Here is a 24,373-nt window from a genome sequence, read left to right as displayed (position 1 = left end):
TTACTTTATTTTGATGTGTTAAGTTGCACGTGTCCAGGGCTCTAGGCATAGGGACAACTAACACCTACCACAAACTTCAGAATGGAACCAGTGTATTTTCTCTAACCTGCACGTATCCATGGCAACTTTTGATGGGTCCCTTTTGCTGCTCCTCCTATGATAGGCAGCTGTACAGGACCGGTTGAATGAGCAAGAGGGTGTCCCAAGTGTCTTCAATCCACCTCCATCCCGGCCGCTGCAGGTCAATACAGCCGACCACAGGATCTACAGCTATGTTGTTTCAAGGCCGCAACCAAGGGCAAGTTATTTACTAGTTTGGGTTTGTCTCGTTGTGTGGAATGGGTGATATCTCTGAAGAAGGAAAGAAATCAATCAACAGGGAAAGGAACTCCGTTTCCTTAGCAGATCTGCTTTCTTGTTTCTAAATATTTTCTCCTGAAAGCTACAAACAGTGCAGCTCCCTGGGCAGAACTGTTCTTACCCTCTCCATTACTACTTTGGATGTTTTCCTTTCTGGTATTTATCATAGTACACAGCAAACTCCTTCCTGCCCATATAGCTTGGAGTGAGGGCAGAGCAGAATTCCAATTCAGTTGTCCCAATTCAGCTAGAATGCTTTCTTGCTGTAGAACCATCTATTTGTATGACAGCCTGCTGAACTGATGTGGTCTGCTTTATGTGTGTTAGTATAAGATGTCAATTAACCTGACTGTAGATGGTTAATATGTAGCACTTGTATAACACTTCAGTCTTCACAGAACCCCTGTAAGATGAGTAAGTGCTGTTATCCTTATTTCACGGGTAGGGAAAGTGAGATGGAAGATTAAAGCCCAACTTTTGAAAAGTGGTCACTGGCTTTGGGTGCCTAAAATGTCTCAGGTTGGGCTCTCAAAGTGAGGCACCTGTTGGTGACTACTCAGAAGATTTGGCTTGCCTGAGGTCATCCAGCAAGTCACTAGCTTACAGGCCTGAGATCAGAGCACTAGACCACACTGTCTGTTTCACATATATTGCAGCGTGTTTGATGCTGGATAGAGGGTTATCTGCACTACTGTGTCTCAAGGGGCAGGGATAAATACCTAACACTTTGTTTGTAATTTCAGGGCCTGTTGGGATGGGGTTACTACTTGATAATGCTTCCATTCCGATTTACCTATTACACATTACTTGATATATTTAGGTAAGTACTTTTTTGTGCAGGCTGTTTATTGATTGTAGCAAAGCAAAATCTAACTCCCAAGTATGGCTGTGCTGCTTTTGGTGTTATATCTAATAAGACCATCAGGGTTTGTATTAAGCAAATACTCACACTTCAAAGTTCTCTGTAGCGTTGTCTGGTTTCTGTGTCTTGGAAACCTAGAACATAAAAGTTAGTAACAAATGAATGTTGTATAGTAGAAAGTAGATTTCAGAGAAGTATTATCTCCAAGAACTCATGGAGGATGGGTGAGGTCGCAGAGGACTAGAGAAGGGGGAACAGAGAGGACCCAGGGAATTATAGACCAGTCAGCCTAACTTCAATACCTGGAAAGATACTGGAACAAATTCTGAAACAATCATTTTGTGAGCACCTAGAGGATAACAGGGTTATAAGGAATAGCCAGCATGCCAAACCACCCTGATTTCTTCCTTCGGCAGGGTTACTGGCTTAGTGGATGGGGGGAAACATTAAAATCAAGATATATCATATCTACTAAAGCTTTTGACACAGTCCCATGTGACACTCTCATAAGCAAATTTGGGAAATGTCTCTAGATTAAATTAGTATAAGGTGGGTGCACAACTGGTTGAAAGACTGTACTCAGAGTAGTTAACAAGGGTTCGCTATCAAACTAGGAGCGATTACCTAGTTGGATCCCACAGGGGTCAGTCCTGGATCCAATACTATTCAGTATTTTCATTAATGTTTTGGATAACGGAGTGGGAGAGTATGCTTATAAAATGTGCAGATGACAATATGCTGGGAGGGGTTTCAAGCACTTAGGAGGACAGGATTAGAGTTGAAAATGACCTTGACAAATTGGAGAATTGGTCTGAATTCAGCAAGATGAAATTCAGGAAAGATAAGTGCAAAGTACTTTACTTAGGAAGGAAAAATCAAATGCACAACTACAAAATGAGGAATAATTCCTAGATGATGGTGGTGCTGAAAAGAACCTGGGGTTATAGTGGATCACAAGTTGAATATGAGTCAACTGTGTGAGGCAGCTGTGAAAAAAGTTGTCATTCTGGGGTGTATTCACAGAAATGTCATACGGAAGACAAAGGAGGTAACTGTCCCGCTCTACTCAGCACTGGTGAGGCCTCAGCTGGAGTGCTGTACCCAGTGCTGGGTGCCACACTTTAGGAAAGATGTGGACAAACTGGAGCTAGTCTAGAGGAGAGCAACAGAAATGATAAAAGGTTTAGAAAATCTGCCCTATGTGGAAAGGTTTAAAAAAACGGCCTGTTTACACTTGAGAAAAGAAGACCAAATATGTGAAAGGCTGTTCTAAATAGGACGATGATCAGTTGCTCTCCATGTCCACTGAAGGTAGGACCACAAGTATTGGGCTAAATCTGCAGCAAGGAAGTTTTAGGTTAGAAATTAGGAAAATCTTTCTAACTCTAAGGGTAGTTAAGCTCTGGAATAGGCGATGGAGATTTTTAAGAACAGGTTGGAAAAACTTTGTCAGGGATGGCCCAGCCCGCTGTGCTGAGGCAGGACGTGATGAGCTCTTGAGGTCCCTTCCAGCCCTACGATTTGATTCTATTCCTAGCAGTGTCTTCTGAATCTGTAAAGGAAACTAATGTATTTAATCCTAACCTGAAATCAGGCTGACACTTGCAGTTCCTAAATATTAAGCAATGGAGACCAAACAAGGAATGGGCACACTTCTATCTATTGAGGTACTGCCCAAAGGTTCCCCTCGGGAACAAGCATGTAGGGTAACACAGTCCCGGCCTCCGAGCTTACAGTCTAAAGAGCCAAGACACAGACAACAGGCTGTAATGATTTGCTCCCTGGTGTAATCTCCTCTTCCAGCAGCTGCCTAAAATAAACAGTCGTGCGTTAAACCCTCTGTGCAACAGAACTGCAGTTCTGGAAGAGACTTGTCCTGATCGACTTCCTGTGAATTGCCAGCCAATATAAGACCAGTGAGCCCTTAAATCTGGTATCTTGTCTCTGGCTGTGGCTTATGCCTGGTGTTTCAGAGGATGTTGAACCTTACACACACACACAATACACCTGGCCTTTATGCAGCGCTGTTCATGGAGGGAGTGCAGGTGAGGAAATCCATCATAACCTCTGGCAATCAGCTGATGCTTTGGAGCACGGAACTTTACCTGGCTTAGGTTATTCTCTAGGGTGCTCAAGATGGAGTAGTCAGTGTGTTAGCTGTAAATGTTGACCAGAAAAAGTTCTTCGGAAAGTCAGTAAGCTGAATTTCCAGTGTCCTTTGCTTTTCGCCTAGGTTTGCCGTGCGTTTTATACGCCCTGACCCTCGCAGTAGGGTCACGGACCCAGTGGGTGACATTGTTTCGTTTATTCATATGTTTGAAGAAAAATATGGGAGGATACACCCTGTCTTCTACCAGGGAACATACAGCCAGGTCAGTAGGGCATGTTGGTGCAAAGGTATGTGGGACTATCTTGCTGGTATTGCCTGGCACACTGGCTCTAAAGAGGAATGACAAAAACCATTTTGCATTTTAAAAGTCCAGTACTAATGTTCAGACTCAGTAACGAGGTAATGGAGATCTCAATTATGAGCGTATTAGGAACCCGAGTCCAACCCACTGTAGGCACTTGCCATGGTGGGGTCTCTGCCAGTCTCAGGGACGTGCCAAACAATTGAAGCTGGGAAGGCAAAGCTGATCTGGCAGTTTCTCAGCAGTCTCTGTGGTTCAGAAGCCCACACCTCCTCTTTTGTTCTGCTAGTATCAGTTTTATAAGCTGACGTAGTGGCCCAAAGTCTGTCCTGATGTACACCCCATTGGAAGTGACCGGGGCCGCGCCACGGTGCAAGTCTGAGCAGAACTTAGCCCAGTAACTTCAGAAACTTGGGGAAATGGCCCCTTTGAGTCCAGGAGGTAAAAGGAGAGAACAGATCCCTCTTTTGTTGGATTGGGGTGATGATTCTTCCCAGAAGAAGAGGGGCTCCCTAACATGTCTGTCTTTGCTCCCCCCCTTCCAGTCCCAGCCCCAATGCGCGCACACTCCTCTGTTGTGGAGTCCATCCCAGGAGGTGGCTGAGTGCCAGAGAGCACTGCTCAGCCTATATCCCTTAGCTCTACTCAAGGGCTGAGGTCATTCCCTCCAGCAGTCCCTGCCCCCAGGAACAAGGGGCCATACTTAGAACCCAAACTTACCCAGCAGCCCTATGGTCATCTATCAGCAGCTCAGTGCCAGTTCAGCAGAGGCTTGCGGAGTGACGTGTTTCAGCTGAGAAGTGGGGGGTTACAGAGATCAGCTTAATAACGAGTTTCAGTGGCTGTGGTCGGAAGGTTGGATCCTACATCATCCACATTGGAAAATGGAGCCAAAAACTGCACGATTCTGGGCCATGGGAGTCCTGCAGGCTGAGCCAGAGAAACCCTCCTGGGTCACTAGGCGTGCAGTGCTTTGCCTGCCATTCTCCCAAGGCCCTGCCTGCCAAGGAGCAGTGAGGAAAGCCCAGTCGAGGGTTCCTTTCTCCTGCAGGCAGAGAATTCACTGGGCACATGGGTGTGGAGGGAGGTCTGGCATGTTCTTCAATTAGTACCACATTAGATTGAAAAACTGCTTCCCCTGGCCTATCCCACCCTAACACCAAAGGGGCAGCAGGCCCCTCCCACTCCAGCTTTTCTGTGCTCTCCCCAGGCGCTGAATGACGCTAAGCGGGAGCTGCGCTTCCTGTTGGTTTATCTGCACGGTGACGACCACCAAGATTCAGATGAATTCTGTCGGTAGGTTGGAGAGCGTTTTCTTAAATAACTGGCCATGTGTTTGGGACCCAGCTCTATGTCTGCCATCTCTTCTCTTCCTCCAGCAACACTCTGTGTGCCCCGGAGGTGATCACCCTCATCAACACTAGGATGCTTTTCTGGGCATGCTCCACAAACAAACCAGAGGGATACAGAGGTGAGTGTCCCCCTGCTGAACTCTTCCTGATTCTTGTTAAATCTGCACTAAACAGATTGGGATTGCAGACAATGTGCGTCTGTTCTGCAGGCTTGATCATTTCCGTGTGCAGGTGAGTAAGTGATAGGCCCCAGAGACCAGCCCGTGATACCTTACTACACCGAGTGGAATGGGGCTACTCCAGACCATGTTCTGCATAACCGAGGACATACCATATCTGAGACTAATATTGCAGCCCAAGGAGCCCTCTGCTCTTAATACACCTCTACCCCGATTTAACGCTGTCCTTGGGAGGCAAAAAATCTTACCGTGTTATAGGTGAAGCCACGTTATATTGAACTTGCTTTGATCCGCCGGAGTGCGCCGCCCCGCCCCCCCCGCCGGAGCGCTGCTTTACCGCGTGCTATCGGGGTAGAGGAGTACTGGCTGTTTCACACTCATGTCTCAGCAGAGTTAGCTGTTGTTCCTTTGCAGTCGGCATGCTGGCTTCCTTCAGTGGCCTTGTCATAGGGGCGTTAGGCTGAGTGGGGAAGCAGGTGCCGAATGATAGTGGTTTGTGTTGTGCCTGGGGACAAAATGGCCACAGGTGATTCCTTGGGTTTTTCCCGCCCCCTCAGATCTCAGGGGCCTTCTTAGGACTGGATGTGGGGCAAGAATGTCCACCTACCAGTCCACACTAGGCTTTGCAGCATGCCACTAAATCCTTTCCGAGCCCGTGATGCCTGTCCTACGAGTGCCTGGTGGGGGTTGTGCTGAACAATGTGTGCCCTCTTCCCAAGACTGACAACGGGGGTTGTGTGGTAGTTTAGATCTTTCGTGGCCCACAGAGTGAGCAGCTGGGTCCACGATTTGAACCTGGGACTGCCAGGCTACTGAGCCCTTGGAGGTGTCACTGTCTCAGGAAGAACACCTCTGACCGATGTCTTGGTTGCCTTCTAAAAAGGGAACGGACTAGTGGGTTGGCAGCCATGGAGTCTGAAGCTGTGTCTCTATGCCCAGCAAAGGGACTGGCAGGACCGCGGGAGCTGCCCACTTCTGGAAGCTTGGGGGAGGGGAGGCAATTCTAGTCTTATGACCCCTTGGCCTCTCTGTTGGGACTGCCAGCAGTGATGGTGGTTTCTGCGCCCATCTCCCAGTGTCCCAGGCTCTGCGTGAGAACACATACCCATTCCTCGCCATGATTATGTTGAAAGATCGCAGAATGACGGTGGTGGGACGACTAGAAGGCCTCATCCAACCTGATGACCTCATTAACCAGCTGACGTTCATCATGGATGCCAATCAGACGTACTTGGTGTCTGAGCGCCTGGAAAGGTACCAGGCTAGGAACTGGAAGCCCCAGTAATACTTATCTCGTGGAATTGGGAATTCCCATGGAGTGGGTCAGATCTAATTCAGGGGGGCTGTGAGTGTGCTGCACTTGGTTCTGCAATGCATTCAGTGGCCAGTGGAAATGCTGGTGCAGGCGGTGCACCGCCCTGATGTGTACATTCAGACTACACTGCATTCTGGGAATTGAGGTCTCCATGGGCAACATTCCTGCTCAAAGATGAATAACCACAATCTGCTCCATTTTTCTGGAGGTTTGGGGCAGTCTGGAGCGGCTGGCACCTTTCAGGCAAAGTCTGGATGTTGCTGGACTCTCTAACTGTGGCTAAGAGCGTAACTGGGCTCCAGGCATTTCGGCCAGAGTCATGCTGATACCTTCAGCCAGTCTTGTATGGGAGTCGCCGCCCCGGGTGGCTGTGCTGCTGAGTTAAGGCTGCATTTGTGATGTCCTGCTGCCGCCTCATTGACACATGTCCCCTCCAGCTACTGATGTGGGCTCCATTCAGACTGAGAGCCGATAGGACGCCAGCTCAGTGTCTCATTTCCTTAATTCTTCCTGCTCCCCAGTCAGAGAGCGTGCCTTGCTGATGGGCCGACCTGTGGGTTTCTAAAGGGAGTCAGGAACGGGCTAAAGAAACATGGGACTCACTAGCTGCAGCAGATGGGTGCAGTGTGCATGGCACCTGCCCACACTACAGCCCTCGTTTGTGCATTTATCCTCAGCCTGAAATTGAGGCCATCTGTGCCAGGGACTAGTCACCATAGAGAGCCCAGCCTCCTTCAGGAGCGGGAAACCTCCACTGTTTCAGAGCAGCATCAGCCGGGTTAGTCTGTATGCGCAAAAAGAACAGGAGTCCTTGGGGCACCTTAGAGACTAATGCTCAAATAAATGTTAGTCTCTAAGGTGCCCCAAGGACTCGGGTTCCTTCTGCAGCGTCTGTGTGCTCCTCCTTTGGGAAGGTGTTAGTGCTGGGAAGGCTATTGTCTTCCTCTTGCCCTGCCCTGCTTATGTTTCTGGGTGTGTAACCACCCCTCGTTCCCTGATGTTTGCAGGGAGGAGAGAAACCAAACACAGGTCCTGCGGCAGCAGCAGGATGAGGCGTACCTGGCTTCCCTGCGGGCGGATCAGGAAAAGGAGCGCAAGAAAAAGGAGGAACGGGAGAGGAAGAAGAGGAAGGAAGAAGAGGTGCACCAGCAGAAGCTAGCGGAGGAGAGGCGGCGCCAGGTGAGACGGAAGTGTTCCTGGGAAGCATAGCAGTAACACTGGCTCCAAGCTCTCTTGCTGCTGCTTCCTGCTAGTTTCCCACTCTGGGGCTTCCTCCCTTCCTGGTCGGCCTGCCCACTGGTTTCCAATCAGGCGCTGAGTTCATATAATCCTGCATCTGCCTCGTACGTCCTTCTCGGGGGTTTCCTGGGGCAGGACACGCTATGCCTTGGCATTGAGGCCAGCTCCATGCCAGCCTGGTGCTCTGATCTTCTTTGTTGCTTTTCAGACTCTGCAGGAGGAGAAGGTGCGCAAATCGGAATGCCTTCCACCAGAGCCACATCCTGATGACCCAGAGAGTGTGAAGATCATTTTTAAGCTGCCCAACGATTCCAGAGTGGAGAGGCGATTCCATTTCTCACAGTCATTAACGGTGAGGGGAGTCGGGAGTGGAAGGCGAGGGATGTCTAGAGCAGCAGCAGAATCCCAAATTCTTAAGCTGGCTGGACAGGCTGGGGGTGGCCACGCTCTCACCCTTGCTACAGCCTCAGTAGGCAGAGGTGATGTGCTTCCATGAGGGGGAGGGTAACTACACTTGTCACTACTGGGCAGGGAAAGACCAGATGTCAAGCTGAAATACTGCTTATCCCCTCCTAAACGTGGGCTTCCTGCTGCTTCTCAGGCCCTGGGTCTGCTCTGGAGTTCCTAGGAGCACGGAGACCAGCCTCTGGCATGCTTCAAGCAGGGACTTGAAAAACAGCTGTCCCTAGTGGGCAGTCTGGTTCTGTGTCCTCGTGCAGGGTTCAGGTTGTCTTTAGTGTTTGACAAACTAAATGCTCTGACTGCTATGAGACTAGTCGTCTGGTCCCCACACCAGCTGGGCGTTTGAGTGCCTCTGCCAGGGCTGCAGGAATTACTGCATGCTGCTTTTCCATTGGCAAATGCCTCTGTGTTTCCCTTCCAGGTGATCCATGACTTCCTGTTCTCCTTGAAAGAGAGCCCAGAGAAGTTCCAGATTGAGGCCAACTTCCCTCGCCGTGTCCTGCCCTGCCTCCCTACAGAGGAGTGGCCCAACCCCCCCACGCTGCAGGAGGCTGGACTCAGCCACACGGAAGTTCTCTTTGTTCAGGACCTCACGGACGATTGACACTTTTCCAAAACACGATGGAAGGAAAAATTCAGATTATAATAAGACTGCTGCGTACAAATGAGGGATCAGAGACCACGTCACCCGTGCCAGCCATGCTGTGTGTCTGCGCTGGCGCGAGAAAGCTCACCTACTCCCACGCACCGTCATCCCCTTACACTTGAGGGCAGAGAGGGAGGGGGGCCACCATTGCCCTCCCCAGGGAAGGGCAGAAAAGGCAGCTCTCAGTCAATATTACTTTTACTAGACCCCCAAGGCCTGCTGTCCTGTGAAGATTTGATACTTTGCTGCTCCTGGTGGCCAAAGGACACTGCACCTGTGCTGGGGAGGGGAGGGATGGACACAATTTCTTCAGCTTCCCACTGTGTATAAAAACCTTCCTTTTACTAGTTCTCTTGCTTTGTAATGACCAAAGGAGACTGGAGTTGACAATGGTATTAATTTTTTGATAAAGAGCTGGTTGAAGTTCTTAACGCCATGGGATCTTGCCCAGGGTTCTTAGCCTGCGTAGTGTAATAAACTCTGCCTCTAGCGTGCCTGTGCTAATGCTTCTGGTGTCAGTGCTTTCCTCTCCACGTAGGCTGCTCCCATTCCAGCTGCAGAGCGGGGGGCACTCTGAGCTGGTTCTAATGACCAACCTGCACCCACCTGGAATGAATCTGGTTTTCACTCTGTGTTGCAAGGTTAATCTGGCTCTGTACTTATCTTCATTCAGCCTTCTTGGCTCCAGTCGCTGTGGAGCAGCTGCTGCCTGTGTCATGTCCAGTAGAATTGCAAAACTCAGCAGCTACTAATGTATAAAAATGGCTAATGCTCTTAGGGGATGAGGCAATCTAGGAACTCCTGCTGAGTGGGGCCCTATGAAGTGCAAGTGCTCTCCCTCGGGGTGCAGGGGAAGGCTGGCTGTCCAAAAATTCATAGGGTTTGCCTAGGAGTGAGAGTCGGGACTGACTAACTAGGGCTGGCCAGATGCTATTCGTGGAGTTGTCCAGTGCAGAAAGACAACTTTCTAGTGTCTGCGCTTGCCTGGTGTGGGGAATCGTTCCTGCATCATACCAGCCCTAGAGAAGTAGAGCCACTCAAGCACCTTCCTGGTCTGCAGCCTCCTTCCAGCTAGCACTGGGCTGCACAAGAAAGAGGGTTGGTTTGTCACTGTTATGGAGGTCTCTGAGCTGGCTCCTGAGTCAGGATGCAGAATTCCCCCCTTCCCGTTATGCTGCCTTGCATCTGCATGGGGGAGTTGTGGACTGAGGGAGGGAGGTGACCTTGAGCTCTCTGGTGTGATGAGAAACAGGCAGAAGTGTTTGTTACACTGGTGCTAACCAGAGTCATTACAACTGCAACTTACCTTCCTCATGTTGGCTGTTACCCCTTTCCCAAAAGGGCTTTGAGTTCCACGGAAGGTTAAGAGCAGAGCAAAGGAACCTTAATTAGTCCTTTGAAGGAAGCCTAACCCATTTGTCCTGTTGATTGTAGGTATGTCTGGCTGAGTTCCTGCTCCCTTGACCAGCCCACTGCTGAGAGTCTGTTGCTTTCCCCCGGAAGGACCCAGGTACCGGGAACTATGAAGGCAGCAAGGGAAGTTATTGGTCCCCTTTCTTTGGCTGTATCTCAGCCCGGCTGCCTGAAAATACTCTTGCATCTTAACTCCGGGCCTTTTTTGCTGACAGAATGGGAACAGCTCTCCGGGCCTTCTTAACCGAAGAACTCTACTGAAGAAGTGCCGCCCTGGGTCTTTACAGCCCCAGGTACTATCGCTGGGTATCAACCACAGATTCCCCCCCCCCCGGCTGCTTTGTCCTGCCTGACTCCCAACTCCCCTGCCAGCATGAGATTCCAGGCAGGTCACCTTACACCCATCTTCATTCCCTTGTTACTCAAGTGTGCAGCCAGGATTAAAGGAAGAGTTACTGCCGCTGGGGCGCGGAGCTCAGGGACTCTGTAATCCCTGCACCGAAAGCCCACCTGCAGCAGGCCTGTGCTTGCTCACCTTGGAGAGCCAACCTGTAGCATTTCACAACTGCAGGCTGCTACAACTGCAGGATCCCACCTTGGTGCCTGCTGTGACCAGCCGGCAATGGGGCTATGCCCCTCGGAGCTTTGGCTCAGCCTGGAGAGGACATCTCACTGTTCTCAGACAGGACCCTGGGCTGGACTGATAGTGGAAGCTGCAGGTGGGGGTACGCTAGCTGGCCTCTCTGAAGGGGTAGCTGACTTCCTGTCTGGGAGCAGCCAGGGAGGAAGTGCTAGCCCACAGGAAGTGGAGACTACACTGAGCCATACTGACAGGTGAACAGTCAGGCTGGAGGGAGGTTACTAGAGTTCCACAGGGAGCTGTCTTGGGGCCAATCTTCAACAACATTTTCATTAATGACCATGGCACAAAGTGGGAGGGTGCTAATAAAATTTGCAGATGACACAGCTGGGAGCTAGTGCCAATCTGGAAGAGGACAGGACTATCAGACAAGATCTGGCTGCTGGGTATAATAAAAATGGGATGAAATGTAATAGTGCACAGTGTAAGGTCATGCACTTAGACTAGCAACAAGAATTTTTGCTGTAAGCTGGGGCTGTATCAGATGGGATGACTGAGCTGGCACTGTGATACAGACGTGAAAAAAGCTAATGCAGTCCTAGGATGCCTCAGGTGGGCATTTCCAGCACAGAAGGGAAGTGTTAGTGCCATAATGCAAGGCACTGGTGAGACCTCACTGGGAATAGTGTGTGGAGTTCTGGTCTCACTGGAACAGACGCAGAGAAGGTCAACTAGGATGATCTGAGGACTGGAAAACCTACTTTCTGAGAGGAGACTCAGAGACTTGGTCTAACTGAACAAAGGCTGAGTGGAGATAGGATTGCTCTCTATAAATACATCAGGGAGGGAGAGGAGTTATTGAAGTTAAGGGCCAATGCTGGCACAAGAACAAACGGCTATAAACTGACCCTCAAGTTTAGGCTTGAAATTAGACAAAGGTTTCTAACCATCTAGAAGTTCTAGAACAGCCTCCCCAGGGGAGTAGTGGAGGGCACAAATCCAAACGGGCTTCCACCCCTGTGGCCTGGCCCGGCCCCTGTGAAGCTGTGCTCACCTGGTGCTCAGAGCAGCCCGTAGCTTCGGTGCATTTCCACCCACCGGCTCCTCGTTGCTGCTGCAGCAAGCTGCTGGGGAGGGGACTGCAGGTCCAGGTACCCCTGACAGCATGGCGCAGAGCCCAGGACCCTGTTTCACCTGCTCGTGCAAACCTCATTTATCACCGGACATTGAGTGGGTCAGGAGCCAGCAGCTTCTCCTTCCCAGGGCCTGGCCCCAGCCTGGCTGCCTGCTCCCATCAGTCAGAGGGATCCAGCCGTGCCTCTCACTTGCAGGCTCCTGCCCCTGTGCTAATGCAGGCCCCCCTGTCCTACAATGCAACCCAGCCCCCTCCCCCGTGCAGTGCCTGGAAGCTGCAGGCCCAGCATGCAGTGCAGAAGGGAAGCTAGAGCATTGCATGCTGGGACCTGTAGGATCCAGGTCATGCTGCCTGGTGTGCTGGGTGTAGACTCCGTGCTGGGAAGTGGACGATGTGATTGGCAGCTGGGGGAGCAGGTGCCGACCCCCATGATAAGAGGGTGAACAGCCAGGGCCCCGGGCTAGCATAAGCACAGGCTAGGGTCAGCATTGGCCAGAGGCAGCGAGAAGAGAGAGGCAGGGAGGCTGGGTACGGCGCGTTGGTATACATCATACATTTATTAGTGAATATCCCTCTCAAAATCAGCCACAACATTAAAAAAAATAATGATTGCACTACTTGATCAAGCCGAACTAGCAACTTTCATTTTAAAAAAAGTACAAATCTGTTAAAAATTTCAATCCGTATAATACACATATATATAATACAACAGACTAGGTATGTTAAATGCTACAAAACCAATATGAGTCCAATGGAATGGAAAAAAACACTTTTAGAGCTTTAAGAACCTTTTTCTCTATATATTAGCCTTTTCTCAAATACATACATGGGAAAAATGAGGTAACTGTAAAATGTGCAAGTAACAGAGCAAAAAAAATTATATATATATTTATATATATATATAAAACTTTCTAACACAGAACACGCGTCCTAGCACCATCCAGGGGGGCCGCTGAGCTGTCCCTCTGGAGGGCCTGGGGACTGGAATAATAGAACAGTAAACAGTCCACTACCCCACCACAGGAACTCATTGGTAACAGTGGTATCTACAGCGCAATCAGCAATCACAAACATCCTAAATAATTGGGGGGCTGTTTTTAAATGAGACCTTAGCTGCTCATTGGAATAAATTCTGCAGCACACGAGCTGTGAGCTTTCGAGTCACCATCAAAAGAACCGTAAGGCTTTTCACCGGGCATCTTAAAGAGGGGTTAAAACAGGTGGATGCCAACACTGCTCTGATTGGCTATACACAGAGAAACGTCACCTGTGGCTATGTACAGAAGAGACCTTTGGTTAGTCGTGTCCGTGAAATAAAAACGTTGAAAACGGGGGAGGAGGGGCTGGCCGGGGCACCTGGTCCCCCAGGAGCTGCTGGTGTCTGTGCGGTTTGCCTGAGTGCAGGAGCCGGCCCTGGCCTGGCAGGCAGGAGGAGCCAGGGGGGCTGCTCGCTGGCCCCAGAGCAAACGCCAGCCCGGTGCCTCACCGGCCGGAAGGGCAGCTCTCCCGGGACAGTGTAAAAGCTTCCGCGACAAACTGGATTGTCCGTAATGGAGCAGCTGGGCCCCGTCTGGAGGATACCGTGATTCTATTGGCTGAGAGGGCAGGAAAGGCCTTCGCTTCTGCCAATCCGAAGCTGCTGTTTGGCCACAGTCCGGCCTCCCCATGCCCCAGGCACATGGTGCAAGAGGCACAAAGGTGCCAGGCTGGGAGGCTCCCAGCTCTGCCTTGAGCTAACCTGTGGGGGGGAAAACGGGCCCTCCCACCCCCACACTGCCAGCTGGATTCTGAACACCAGCCCCCTGGGGTCAGGCTTCCTGGACCCCCAAACCCTGCATGGCTGCAGGGACCCGGCTCAGTCCCTGGACTTTCCCCCTGCTCCAGGGCGCAGTATTGCTAAGCCAGTGCATGGCCCTGACCCACCCCCACCCCTAGCTGCAGCCACCAGGGCCCAGCTCAGGGCTTCCCACCAGCAGACCAGTCCCTCCACCCTGGGGGGAGGGTACACAGCCCCAGTCTGCCTGTGGGAAGCTCAGAGCACCGGGGGGCCATTCTCGTGGCCAACCCTCGCCCCAGGTGCAAGTGAGCGAGGGAGGGGTGGGGCACACCAATGAGAAGGGGGCGCTCCTCTCTCTGACCGCCTCCCCCCCCCCAACTTCTCACCTCTGGCTGGTGGAGAGGGAACGTCCGTGTGCGTTTGTTGGTTAAGCTGGCTCCTCCTCCCTGGGCTCCTCCTGACTCAGTTTACCTTGGGGGGAGGGGGGAAATGTCCTGAAAATCTTACGGTCCTCCTGAGGCGCTGGCCACGTGCAGTCCGGTGCCTGGCAGTAGTGAGCTGAGCCCAGAGCCCCTCGCCCCCGCTGGCCAGGGAGTCAATACCACGTCCCAAGCTGCTCGGACACGCATGCATATTGTGAACATCTACACGGGGCTGGCGTCCGTCTCCCTGCACCCGGAGCACACCCCAGGAAGAGGGTTCTTCTCGTTACATCATGCAACACAACTTCCACGACAAACATTTCGGGCACCGGCTTGGCCGCTCCCTTGCTTTGACTGGGAGGCGTCTGGGCAGCAGCGTGCACGCACCCGAAGGACCAGACCCAGGGCACAAGCAACAGACCATGCAGAGGCATTACCAGGGCACAGGGCCGGGATGGAGGCAGAGGAAGGGACGGGAAGGTGGGGAGGGGCAGAACCCGCTCAGCGTTTCCATGATACAAGCTGGGGGAAGGGAAGATCCATAAATCAATGCCCACCTCCTCCCCCCCATCCACCGGCCAGCGCAGGGCCCTGCTGGGATGCTCACGGGGGGCTGGGAGTACAGGGGGCTCCTGCGTCACCCTCTGCACAGGGCAGTTACAATTCACCGTGAGAATATCGAAAAATGAGGCAGGAGCACACTCCGGGGCCACCTGCCCTGCAAGCCAGGGACATGCCCACCGGGGGCTCTCCGCACCAGGGACGCACCTCATTCGCCTTCTAGAAAGACAGGTGCCCCTGTGGCATGCAGGGTCTCTCCACCAGGCACACTGGCAGGGACCGGGAGGTTTTGCCCACCACCTGTCAGCGACGGCGCGGGAATAGTATTGCTGGAGCTCAGCCTGGGGAGAGCGGCCGGCCCAGGGAGGGAAGGACAATGGGGATCCTCCTGTCCGAGCTCCAGCAGGACAGCGCCAGGCCCAGCCCGACCCGCTCTCCATGGGAGGCTGGACTGGGAAGTGGGAGAGGCCTGGCCCCTGGTAATGCCTCGAGTAGCTGTGCCCGGTGCCCCACTGACCATTTCCTCCTGCTGCCCGCCAGGGCCCAGTCCGTCCCGGGCAGCTCGCCTGGCCCTCCTGCTTCGAGCTGCTGGTGCGATCAAACCTGCCAGGCTCGCTCCGGCGCCGGGTCACGCAGCCACAAACCAAAACTCAACAGAAAACCCAAACCCAACAGATACAAAGAGCTGAAAGTGATGGCGCAAGGCCGGCGTCTCTGGGGTGCGCGGAGCACAGGGAGGCGCCGCCGCCCACACCCCCCAGCACCATTCCGGGGCCAGCCCCGGCGCCACAGGGAGCGCCCCGGGCCCTGGCCGTGCCGCGCAGGCGGGGAGGAGGTGGGGTGTCCGGGATCCTAGATTGCGTCTATTCTCACCACAGCCGAGGAGAGCCTTGGGGCTAAGCGTGCGGCCGGGCCCAGGGGGCGGGCTGGTGGCCCGGGCCCCTCGCCCAAGGTCCTCTTCCTCTAGCGAATTGTGCGGCAGAGTGTCTGTGAGCCTCACTCGGCCTCCCGGTGCACCTCGGACGCGTCCGCCCGGCAGATCGGGCACGTGCGGTTCGCCTGGGGGGGGAGAAGAGAGTGAGACCAGCGCCCCAGCCAAGAGACAGCCGCATTCGGCACCAGAGAACGGGGCTGGCTCTTCCGGTGCTGCAGCCAGCCGGGAGCCCACGACACCGGGGGGGTGTTTAGAGAGCCGGGGCTGCGTACGTAAACACTACACCCCCATGCCAGACAGCTGCCACCCTGCCCAGCTCCCAGCCCGTGCAGCCGAGGGCTCTGAAAGCAGGCTGGGGGCAGGGGGAGGGTAAGGAAACGCATGTGCTAGGCTGGATCCCTGTCCTCCCGGGGCGTGGGAGCGTCAGGCACACAGGGCTGGCAGCACTGTGCTCCCAAGCCTGGCACCTGCCCCCGCTGCGAAGGGCAGCAGGTTACCCCACGGGCAGCCTCCCCGATCTCAGAGGTCTCCGGAGCAGGCGGTCGGATGCTGCCTGTGCCCTGGTGGAGCGTGGCTTGACCGTCACATGGAGACACTCAGCTGGCAGCAGGTGGAAATACACTGCGTGGTCCCAGTGTCTCTGCCCTCTGGGCCAGACACAGACGGGCCGGCAGCCTTCTCCACCGCTTTGCCCGGCATGTCCCGGGGGTTCCCACCCCTTCCCTGCACGTCTGCCCCACCCGGCCACAGGCTGAAGGCTCTGGCAGGGTTTGAAGACGTTTAGCCCGAGCTAAGAACTAGCGGGTCACAAGCGCGCCCGGTCCCGGCTGGCTGGCAGGGCAGCAGCAGGGGGTAGTGCCCGCCCTGCCGCTCACACAGGAGCGTGCACAGCCCCGAGGGACAGCGCTGTTCAAACACGCCCCGTTTCACACCCAGGCGCTGCAGGGGATCCCCACTGACACACTCCAAGAACATCCAGAGCGATCAAGGGGGGGTGGGGGCAGCAACCTACCCCAGACCAGTGATCCACCCCCCACTCCGCTGCCACAGGAGCGGCCACCCACCACCAGAGGGAGCTGTTGAAACCGGAGGCACCGGGACCCCCTGACCGGGCGCCCAGCCCCCGCGGCTGTGCGTGCAGGCCAAAGCAGCCCCAGCGCAGGTACCTTTAACCATTTGTCGACACACTTGGCGTGGAACTCGTGGTTGCAGGGCAGGACCCGCAGCAGCTGCCTAGCTTCGAAGTCGCTGAAGCACACGACGCACCTGGGGAGAAGGGAACCGTCACCAGGCGCCGGCTCCAGCAGCCCCCCCCAGCGCCTGCGCTCCGCAGCGCCAGAGGGGACACGCTGGGGCAGTGCAACGCGTCCACGCCCCGAGCCCGACCCCGGCCCCCCGGGAGCTCGGGTACACGCCCACGCCCCGAGCCCGACCCCAGCCCCCCGGGAGCTCGGGTACACGCCCACGCCCCGAGCCGGACCCCGGGCCCCCCGGGAGCTCGGATACACGCCCACGCCCCGAGCCGGACCCCGGGCCCCCCCGGGAGCTCGGGTACACGGCCACGCCCCGAGCCGGACCCCGGGCCCCCCGGGAGCTCGGGTACACGCCCACGCCCCGAGCCGGACCCCGGGCCCCCCGGGAGCTCGGGTACACGGCCACGCCCCGAGCCCGACCCCAGCCCCCCGGGAGCTCGGGTACACGGCCACGCCCCGAGCCAGACCCCGGGCCCCCCGGGAGCTCGGGTACACGCCCATGCCCCGAGCCGGACCCCAGGCCCCCCGGGAGCTCGGGTACACGCCCACGCCCCGAGCCGGACCCCAGCCTCCCGGGAGCTCAGGTACCCCCCATACCCCAGCCCCCAGGGAGCTCAGGTACACGCCCCACACCCCGGCGTCACTCACAGGCTCTGCTCCGACTGGTGGCTCTCGGGGTTGAAGCGGTACGATGGGAGGTGTTCGATGTCTGCTTTGGTGAGGCCCCGCGGCTTGGCCTCGCCCAGCCGCTCAGCCAGGTTCAGTAACGCCTGGGGGCGGAACGGGGACCCAGAGCTCAGCTCCCTCTTTAAACCCCGAGCCAGCAGCCCCTTCCCCAGCCCTCATCTGAGGGGTCCAAGCAGAGCCCCTACCCCTTCCCCGAGTGTCTGCCCCACACCCCCATGGCAAGCGAGCGGCTGAAATGCCAGCCCGCTCCTCCAGGAGCTCCCCAGCCGCCTCCTGCCCAGAAGAGACGTGGCGCAGTCTCCTTGTTCCCACACCCGGAGCGCGGGCCCACGGGGCTGGGCAGCAGCAGAGGCACTGCTCCCTGCCGCTGGAATCCGCCCCCCCCAGATCCCAGCAGCCGCCCAGGGCGGGGAGAGGCCAGCACACCTCGTAATTCTCCATCTCCACATCGTCCACGTCCAGGTCGAGGCTGAGCGTGGGCCCCACGGCCGTCGGCGACACGGGGAGCATCGAGCTGGGGAGAGAGGGGGCGGGGCAGTTACCCACTAGCAGTGGGACCCTGCAGGATGCGTGTCACATGTGGTTCAAGGAACCACAACCCAACCCCCCACCCCCACAGCCCCCAGCGCGCCTGTGGGGCAGAGGCCTGAGGGGTGGGAGGGGACCCAGCCCCGCAGACGCCCCCCGTGGGTACTCACAGGAAGTACGGCAGGAAGCTCGGGTAGTAGGGGGGGGGCGGCGGTGGGGGGGGCGGCAGTGGCTGCTGCAGTCGGTATCGCTGGGTATTCAGTCGCCGTGGCATCATGGGTGGGTATGGCTGCAGGGAGAGAGCACAGGGCCCGGTCAGCAGCCCCGGGGTGCGCCCAGCCCGTACCCCACCGTGCAGACCAGGCGGAGGGGGAGCAGCAGCCCCTGGCAGCCAGCGCTGGGGATCCGGGGCCCTAACTCCACCAAGGAGGACAACCCTGCTTCCCGCCAGCCCGGCCCTGTCCCATCTCCTCTCTCGGGGGCACGGCCGCGTTCCCTGAGCACAGAGCCCAGCCGCCCCACTCCCCACTCGGGAACTTACCACGCCAAACGGCAGCTCCTGGTGCAGCGGGTCGTGGGGGAGGTAATGCAGCGGGACAGAGGGGGACAGCGCTGGGGCGTGGGGAGAGGGCGGGTAGGCGAAGCCCCCGATGGCATGCTGCTCCCCTCGCAACTCCACCTCATTGTCTATCCTCTGCAGAGGCTGGAGGGGAGAGAAAGTGTGTGTGAACTCGGTTACTGGGGTCCCTGCTGTGCCCACGGGGCCGGGGGGAGCTCAGTTACCAGGGGGGTCCCTGCTGTGCCCACGGGGCCGGGGGCCGCTCTGCTCTGCCAGTGCACCCCCCCATGGGGATCAGCCTCTCTCACAGACACCACCCTGCAGGAATCCTGGACTTCCCGGGCCTGGCCCTCCCTCCCACCTGCTCCAGACAGCGCGAGTCCATCCCAGGAGCACGGCTGCAGCGCTGCGGCCTGGGCATGGGAACGCGAGCCCAGCCCCAGAGGTCACCCAGCCCACCCTGCCTTGCAGAGCTTGCTAGGGGCAGCTAGAGCAGGAAGTGCCCCTGCCCAGCGAGGCTGCAGGGTAGGCTCACCCCAGCCCTGGCCAGGAGCCCAGTCCATCCCCCGGCAGTGCGCAGACCCCGCCCAGCCCGCCCCATGCCCATACTCACCATGCGCGGGTGCTGGGCCTGCAGCGGTAGGAACTGGCCGAGGGGGGCCATGTGCGGGGGCTGGTGCGGCGGCACTGGCGGGGGCGGGTGCAGGATGTAATGGTCGCTGGAGAGGATGGGCGGGAACGTCTGGTAGGAGACGGGCAGCTGCTGCATGGCACATGCCTGGATGAGCTGGGAAGGAAGGAAGAGTGCGGGGGGAGGGAGTCAGTCGCCCAGCACCCCACACTCAGGAATGGGGGCCCGCAGAGTCCCAGGGGTGCCCCATCCCCGATTACCCAGCTGGGGAGTGGACGGGGGCCAAGAGCCACAGGCTTTTGTGGCTATCAAAGGTGTCACGGGCCCAAGCAGGCAGTATCCTGCTCCAGGTCGCTAGCCCTTCGCTCCCCCACTCCATCCGGAGCTCCTGCTTGCCGGTTCCCGTCCCCACTCCCTCTCCCACAGCACGTCCTGGCGCGGCGTGCCCAGAGCCCCCGAGATGGGCCCAGGTTGCCAGCTCCCCACGAGCCCCAGGCGACTCACAGGGGGCGGGAGGCAGCAGAGTGGGTAGTGCTGCCCGCTGAACATCATGGAGCATGCTGGGAGCTGCTGCGCGCTGCACCCGGGGATGTGCTGGCCTGCGTGGATAGGAAAGCCCTGCGTCGTTACCGTGGTCACCGTGTAGGAGAGGGGGACGGGGCCCTGGTGCACCTGCAAACGGGAGACACGCGAAGCACCGTCAGATGGCTCCTCGCGCCAGCCTGCCCCAGCCACGGCCGAGCCCACGAGGCCGGGCGCCCCCAGGCTGGCCACGCTGCAGCCAGACCCCTGAATCCCAGCTCCTCCTCCCCGGCCCACGGCTCTGCAGCGCCACCGTCTGCTCTGCTTCACGAGGCTGGGGCCGAGCCCTGCGGCTCCCGGGGGCTTACCAACGCAGCCTTGGCTGGGCAGAGACCGGGCACGGCCCCTGGCAGGAGCAGCTCGAGGTGGGGCGAGGGGCTTCCCCCAAAGACATTCTCTCTGGAGCACCCAACCCTTTGGCACTGGGCATCTGCGTGAGCAGAGGGGGACGCACCGCACGGCATCAGGGGACATCGCCCCCTGGGTCATTCACCCAACAGCCCCTGGGGGTTACCCTCAGGGCACCCACCCCAGGAACCTGGGGCACAGCTGGGCGAGCCAGGCCGGCCCGGGGTCTCCACACGCCGCAGGGTCAGGCGCATCGGGGGTGGTCAGAAGGAGGCCCTGCTGCCGTGGCACCCAGCTGCTCTGGACACAGACGGCCGCAGGAATTCAGAGTCTGGCCACGCTTAGCTCTCGCTGAACAGCAGCTGGGCCGGGAAAGACCCATAATCTGGACTCCACGGCCACGCACAATCTCCAGGGAGGAGAAACCTGCACCTCCCTGCGGGGCTGCCACTGGCCAGGCCAGGCCAGGCGGCGCTCGGTGCCCCTTTGAGAGGGGGTCAGTCACACTGGATCGGCACGCTGGGACGCCTGCAGGACTCCCCTCGGGCCTCTACTCTGGCAGGCAAGTCAAGGGCTCTCCGTCTCTGCCCAGTCGGGTCCCTGGTACCCGCAGGCACCCGGGAACCTGCGCAGGGCTGGCCAAAGCTGCCACGGCAGCACATTCGAACTCGTCTGGCGCCCACTGGCTCCAGCCCCAGGGCCGCGCATTGGCACCTGGGCGAGAACTGCTCAGCTCTGGGACATGGGCCTGTGGGGACGTCACCCTGGCCCTCTCCGTGCTGGGGAGCTCCAAACCCCTGCCCCTCCTCCCGCCGGGGACAGCAGAGTCCCCATCCCTGCCCTACCTGCTCGTGGAGATCCACCATGAATGGGCTCTGGTGGGGCGGGTGAGCGGCTGGGTGAAGCATTCGTGGTGGCGTGCTGGCGAGAGCGTACGCTCGGGGCTCATCTACAGGGAGGTGCTGCTGCTGCGGGGGGAAGGCAGGGCGCAGGTAGTTCTCATCCTGGGCCAGCAGGGTTTGCAGAGGTCGGTCGCGTCGTCCCCACGGACGCCTGGAAGGGGGGCTGTGGGCCGCCATGGGGAAGGAACAGACCAGGAGTGACCTCAGAGCCATGCAGCTGTCACATACAGGACAGTGCCTGGGCCAGCCCCACACAGCCATCACACCCCTGGACGGCAGGACTCAGACCACAGCAGCACTGACCATGCGGGGCTGGTGTTGCATGGGACATGTGGGGTTGGAGCAGTCCCAGCTAGGACAGCACCCCTGGGTGTGCAGAGAGCTAGGACATGAGGTCCCCCCTCAGCACCCTCCCAGGCGGGGCTCCTGCGGGGCGCAGGGCTGAGCCGTGAGCCTGCCCGTGAGTGCCAAGCTCAGACCAACACGCCTCTATCCCACCCCGACCCCAGGCAGGGGGAGCCTTGCCCGCCTGGCTGGAGTCAGATACACTGGGGTCGGGGGCACCCGGCCGTGCTTGGCTTTACCCCAGCAGGTGAGGTCAGCTGGGCCCCCGAGCTCCGGACGTGCCGCAGTCTGTCCCGCCAGGCTCCTCCGTGGGCCGGCAGAGTTTCAGGGGTGTCACCGGGAAACCAACGCTCAGTGGCTGTGCTGTTCACGCACCCAGAGACCAGGGGTACCCAGTACGTTACGAATCACTTCCCCTACCTGCCCACTAAGACCCCAAACAGCTGCCGGCTGGGCAGGGGAGATCCCCTTCCTCCCACTGCAACGGCCCCAGAGCTCTCCCGGCAAGCCCGTGGCTGCCCCGGCCCATGGCCCCAGCCCTCCCCATGGAGGAAGCTGAAGGAAAGGCCCTTCTTTGGCAATAGCGAGCAGGCAAACCAGCCCGGCCCGAGGAGCTGAGACTGTCGACGGCCGCAGCAAGGCCTGGCCTGCCTGGCGCTTTTTAAAGATGAAGTTGTTGCCCCTTGACACTACAGATCCCAGCATGCAATGCTCCGCCTGAACCTGAGCAGATGTGCCACACTGCATGCTGGGAGCTGTGGTCTCTGCAGTCTGCACCCCAGTATGGGGGGCGGGGGCAACGCCCTGCTCCACTCCCGGGCGAGGGAGGGGCCGTACCTTCGCCTGAGGTGCTCGGGGCTGCTGCAGGGTCCCCCCGAGAAACGCCGCGGGTTGAAGGGGGCAGAGGGAGGCCGCCTATTGACTGCCAGTTCCCATGGTCGCATTGGTGACGTCGGGGAGGCAGAAGGGCGCGCTGGGCCTCAGGCTCCAAGCGGGACGAGACACCAGCACCTCACAGCCTGCCAAGAACGAGAAGGCAGTGAACCCCCCGGCGCGCACTGCCCAGGGCTCTCCCACCCACAGGCAACAGCACCAGGGGCCTCTGCCCCGGTGGGACCCGCTACTTCCCGCCCCTCCCACACACAGACCGTCTGATCCCGGAGTCCCTGCCCAGCGATCCCCGCAGTTCTGCTCGGCTGCTCCCCACAACTGCTCCGCTCCACCTGCCCCCTAGGCCTGCCGAGAAACCGACACGGGGAAGGCGGGGAGCGCAGGGCAGGGGCACTGCATGCCAGGCCAGCGGACTACACACGCAGGGGCACCCCCAGCCAGTGGGAGGAAAGGCAGAGTTACGCGTGCACTGACTGGCCAGCACTGCCTGCACCTGGAGAGCTCGGCCAGATGGGAGGGGCAGACGAGGGAGAAATGGGAGGAGAGGCGGACATGAAAGCAGTACCGCTGGTGGCAGTGCCAAGGAGAATCGGGGGGAAGAGGGCTGACCCCCAGGCACTTCCCACACCCCTGCTCCAGGCCAACAGGCTGCTCAGAAGCAGAAGGGCCTGGACATAGTCTATTCAATGTGGTACTGATGCAGTTAACAGCTGGCCCCGCAGTGCAGGTGCCCCCAGCTGTGACCCCGTCTGCCTCCTGCGAGGGGCTGGGCAGCTCTCACTCCATGCCAGCCTCTAAGCCCCTGGGATTAACATTTTTGTAATGCTTTCCCACAATGCCCAGGGCCTGGCGAGGCCAGGCACCGCGGTACCAGGTTCCCATAGTGGCTGCACTGCTGCTAGTCCCAAGACCTTCCGGGCCCTGCTGCCTCCGGCACGCTGGGACCTGCGGAGGCTTGCCGGTCTCTGCAGCAGGGTGTCAGCACCCCGGGCAGCTACAGGCCTCGTGCTCTGGGGCCTGGCCAGCGCCCAGCGAAGGAACGAGTATTCCCAATGGGGGAGCTGCAACGGGGCGAGCCCATACCTTGGGCACCCTGCTGAGGGGAAATGGCCAGCCCTACAGGTGGCTTGGGCCCTCAGGGGCCTGTGTCCCTCCGCCAGGGCCCAGTCCCACTCCAGCAGGCCTCGGGAGCGGCAGGAGACAGAAGCTATTGTCTCGTGGGCAGGAGCACAGGGCCAAGGGGAGGGAAGGCGCCAGGCTCTCAGCTGGAGAGCAGGTAGTTGAGGGAAACGGGTGGGAGCAGAGAGCCCCCCCTCGCAGCTAAGCACGCACACCCCGTGATGGGCAGCCAGGAGAGCGCCTGGCCTCCACAGGGGCCCTGGTGAGTGGCCCCCCGACCGCGAGCCCCCGCTGGTTCACCGGCATGCCAGCCTGCTCACAGCTGAGGGCACAGCAAAGCTGACCTCCGGGAGGGCGCAGGCCCCGCCCCCAGCAGTGCCATCTTGCTGGAAGTGGCTTGGTTGGGGCAGCGCAGCAGTGGCGTGTGGCTGAGGGGGGCTCCTCTCTCCCCAGCACTTCTCCTGCAGGGAGCCTCCAGCCGCTTTACAAACTGTTATCCCTGGGGGCAGTGACCCGGCCGTGGTCACAGCAGAGCAGCCGCAGAGCTGAGAGCAGAACCCAGATCTCCTGAGTCCTAGCTCGGTGCCTTATCAACAGACACCACTTGGCCTGCAGCGGGCACAGCTTTGGAGTGACCCCAGCGTGTCACCTGCAGGCCTGGGGAGGAAGGCAGGAACATGGGGACACAGGGCCAGGGCGTTTCCCCCCCACCCTAGCCGCAGGAAATGCCAGACAGATGGTAGGCGATGCACCAAAAGGGTCCCTGCTCTCCGGCGCAGAGCGAAGGCCCCAGCAGCACCTGTAACCTGGACAGGGCCGGCACCGCTTTCTGGGCCAGGCTGGGCTCAGCTGCCCGCGGAGCCGGAGCAGGAAGAGAACA

At 58.1% G+C, this 24,373-nt stretch overlaps 2 protein-coding genes across 5 annotated transcripts in view; one reads left to right on the top strand and one right to left on the bottom strand.

Annotated features, from left to right (window-relative positions):
* The window catches only part of FAF2 (Fas associated factor family member 2), a 28,093-nt gene extending 18,767 nt beyond the window's left edge, over positions 1 to 9,326 (top strand). Inside the window, 9 exon segments of the mRNA XM_054038350.1 lie at positions 164 to 298; positions 1,104 to 1,180; positions 3,456 to 3,594; positions 4,844 to 4,929; positions 5,013 to 5,104; positions 6,241 to 6,418; positions 7,487 to 7,658; positions 7,927 to 8,070; positions 8,602 to 9,326. Coding sequence (XP_053894325.1) covers positions 164 to 298; positions 1,104 to 1,180; positions 3,456 to 3,594; positions 4,844 to 4,929; positions 5,013 to 5,104; positions 6,241 to 6,418; positions 7,487 to 7,658; positions 7,927 to 8,070; positions 8,602 to 8,784 — 1,206 coding nt within the window. The 3' untranslated portion in view covers positions 8,785 to 9,326.
* Positions 9,327 to 12,483: 3,157 nt separating this feature from the next.
* The window catches only part of RNF44 (ring finger protein 44), a 33,145-nt gene continuing 21,255 nt past the window's right edge, over positions 12,484 to 24,373 (bottom strand). For 2 of the 4 annotated variants that reach the window (XM_054037666.1, XM_054037665.1), the window contains exons 2-11: positions 22,321 to 22,502; positions 21,082 to 21,301; positions 19,811 to 19,978; positions 19,289 to 19,462; positions 18,658 to 18,819; positions 18,287 to 18,405; positions 18,015 to 18,102; positions 17,550 to 17,671; positions 16,815 to 16,914; positions 12,484 to 15,773 (exon numbers count right to left, since the gene is read on the bottom strand). In XM_054037666.1, the coding sequence (XP_053893641.1) occupies positions 15,711 to 15,773; positions 16,815 to 16,914; positions 17,550 to 17,671; positions 18,015 to 18,102; positions 18,287 to 18,405; positions 18,658 to 18,819; positions 19,289 to 19,462; positions 19,811 to 19,978; positions 21,082 to 21,301; positions 22,321 to 22,427 (1,323 nt within the window). In that variant the 5' untranslated portion in view covers positions 22,428 to 22,502 and the 3' untranslated portion in view covers positions 12,484 to 15,710. The remainder of the gene's footprint in view (positions 15,774 to 16,814; positions 16,915 to 17,549; positions 17,672 to 18,014; positions 18,103 to 18,286; positions 18,406 to 18,657; positions 18,820 to 19,288; positions 19,463 to 19,810; positions 19,979 to 21,081; positions 21,302 to 22,320; positions 22,503 to 24,373) is intronic. The other 2 variants (XM_054037667.1, XM_054037668.1) reach the window with 1 other exon arrangement.

The sequence above is a fragment of the Malaclemys terrapin genome, chromosome 8, assembly GCF_027887155.1.
Source record: "Malaclemys terrapin pileata isolate rMalTer1 chromosome 8, rMalTer1.hap1, whole genome shotgun sequence".
Lineage (NCBI taxonomy): Eukaryota > Metazoa > Chordata > Testudines > Emydidae > Malaclemys > Malaclemys terrapin.
Note: the sequence above shows the minus strand (reverse complement) of the source record. Positions and strands in the feature narration are given on the sequence as shown.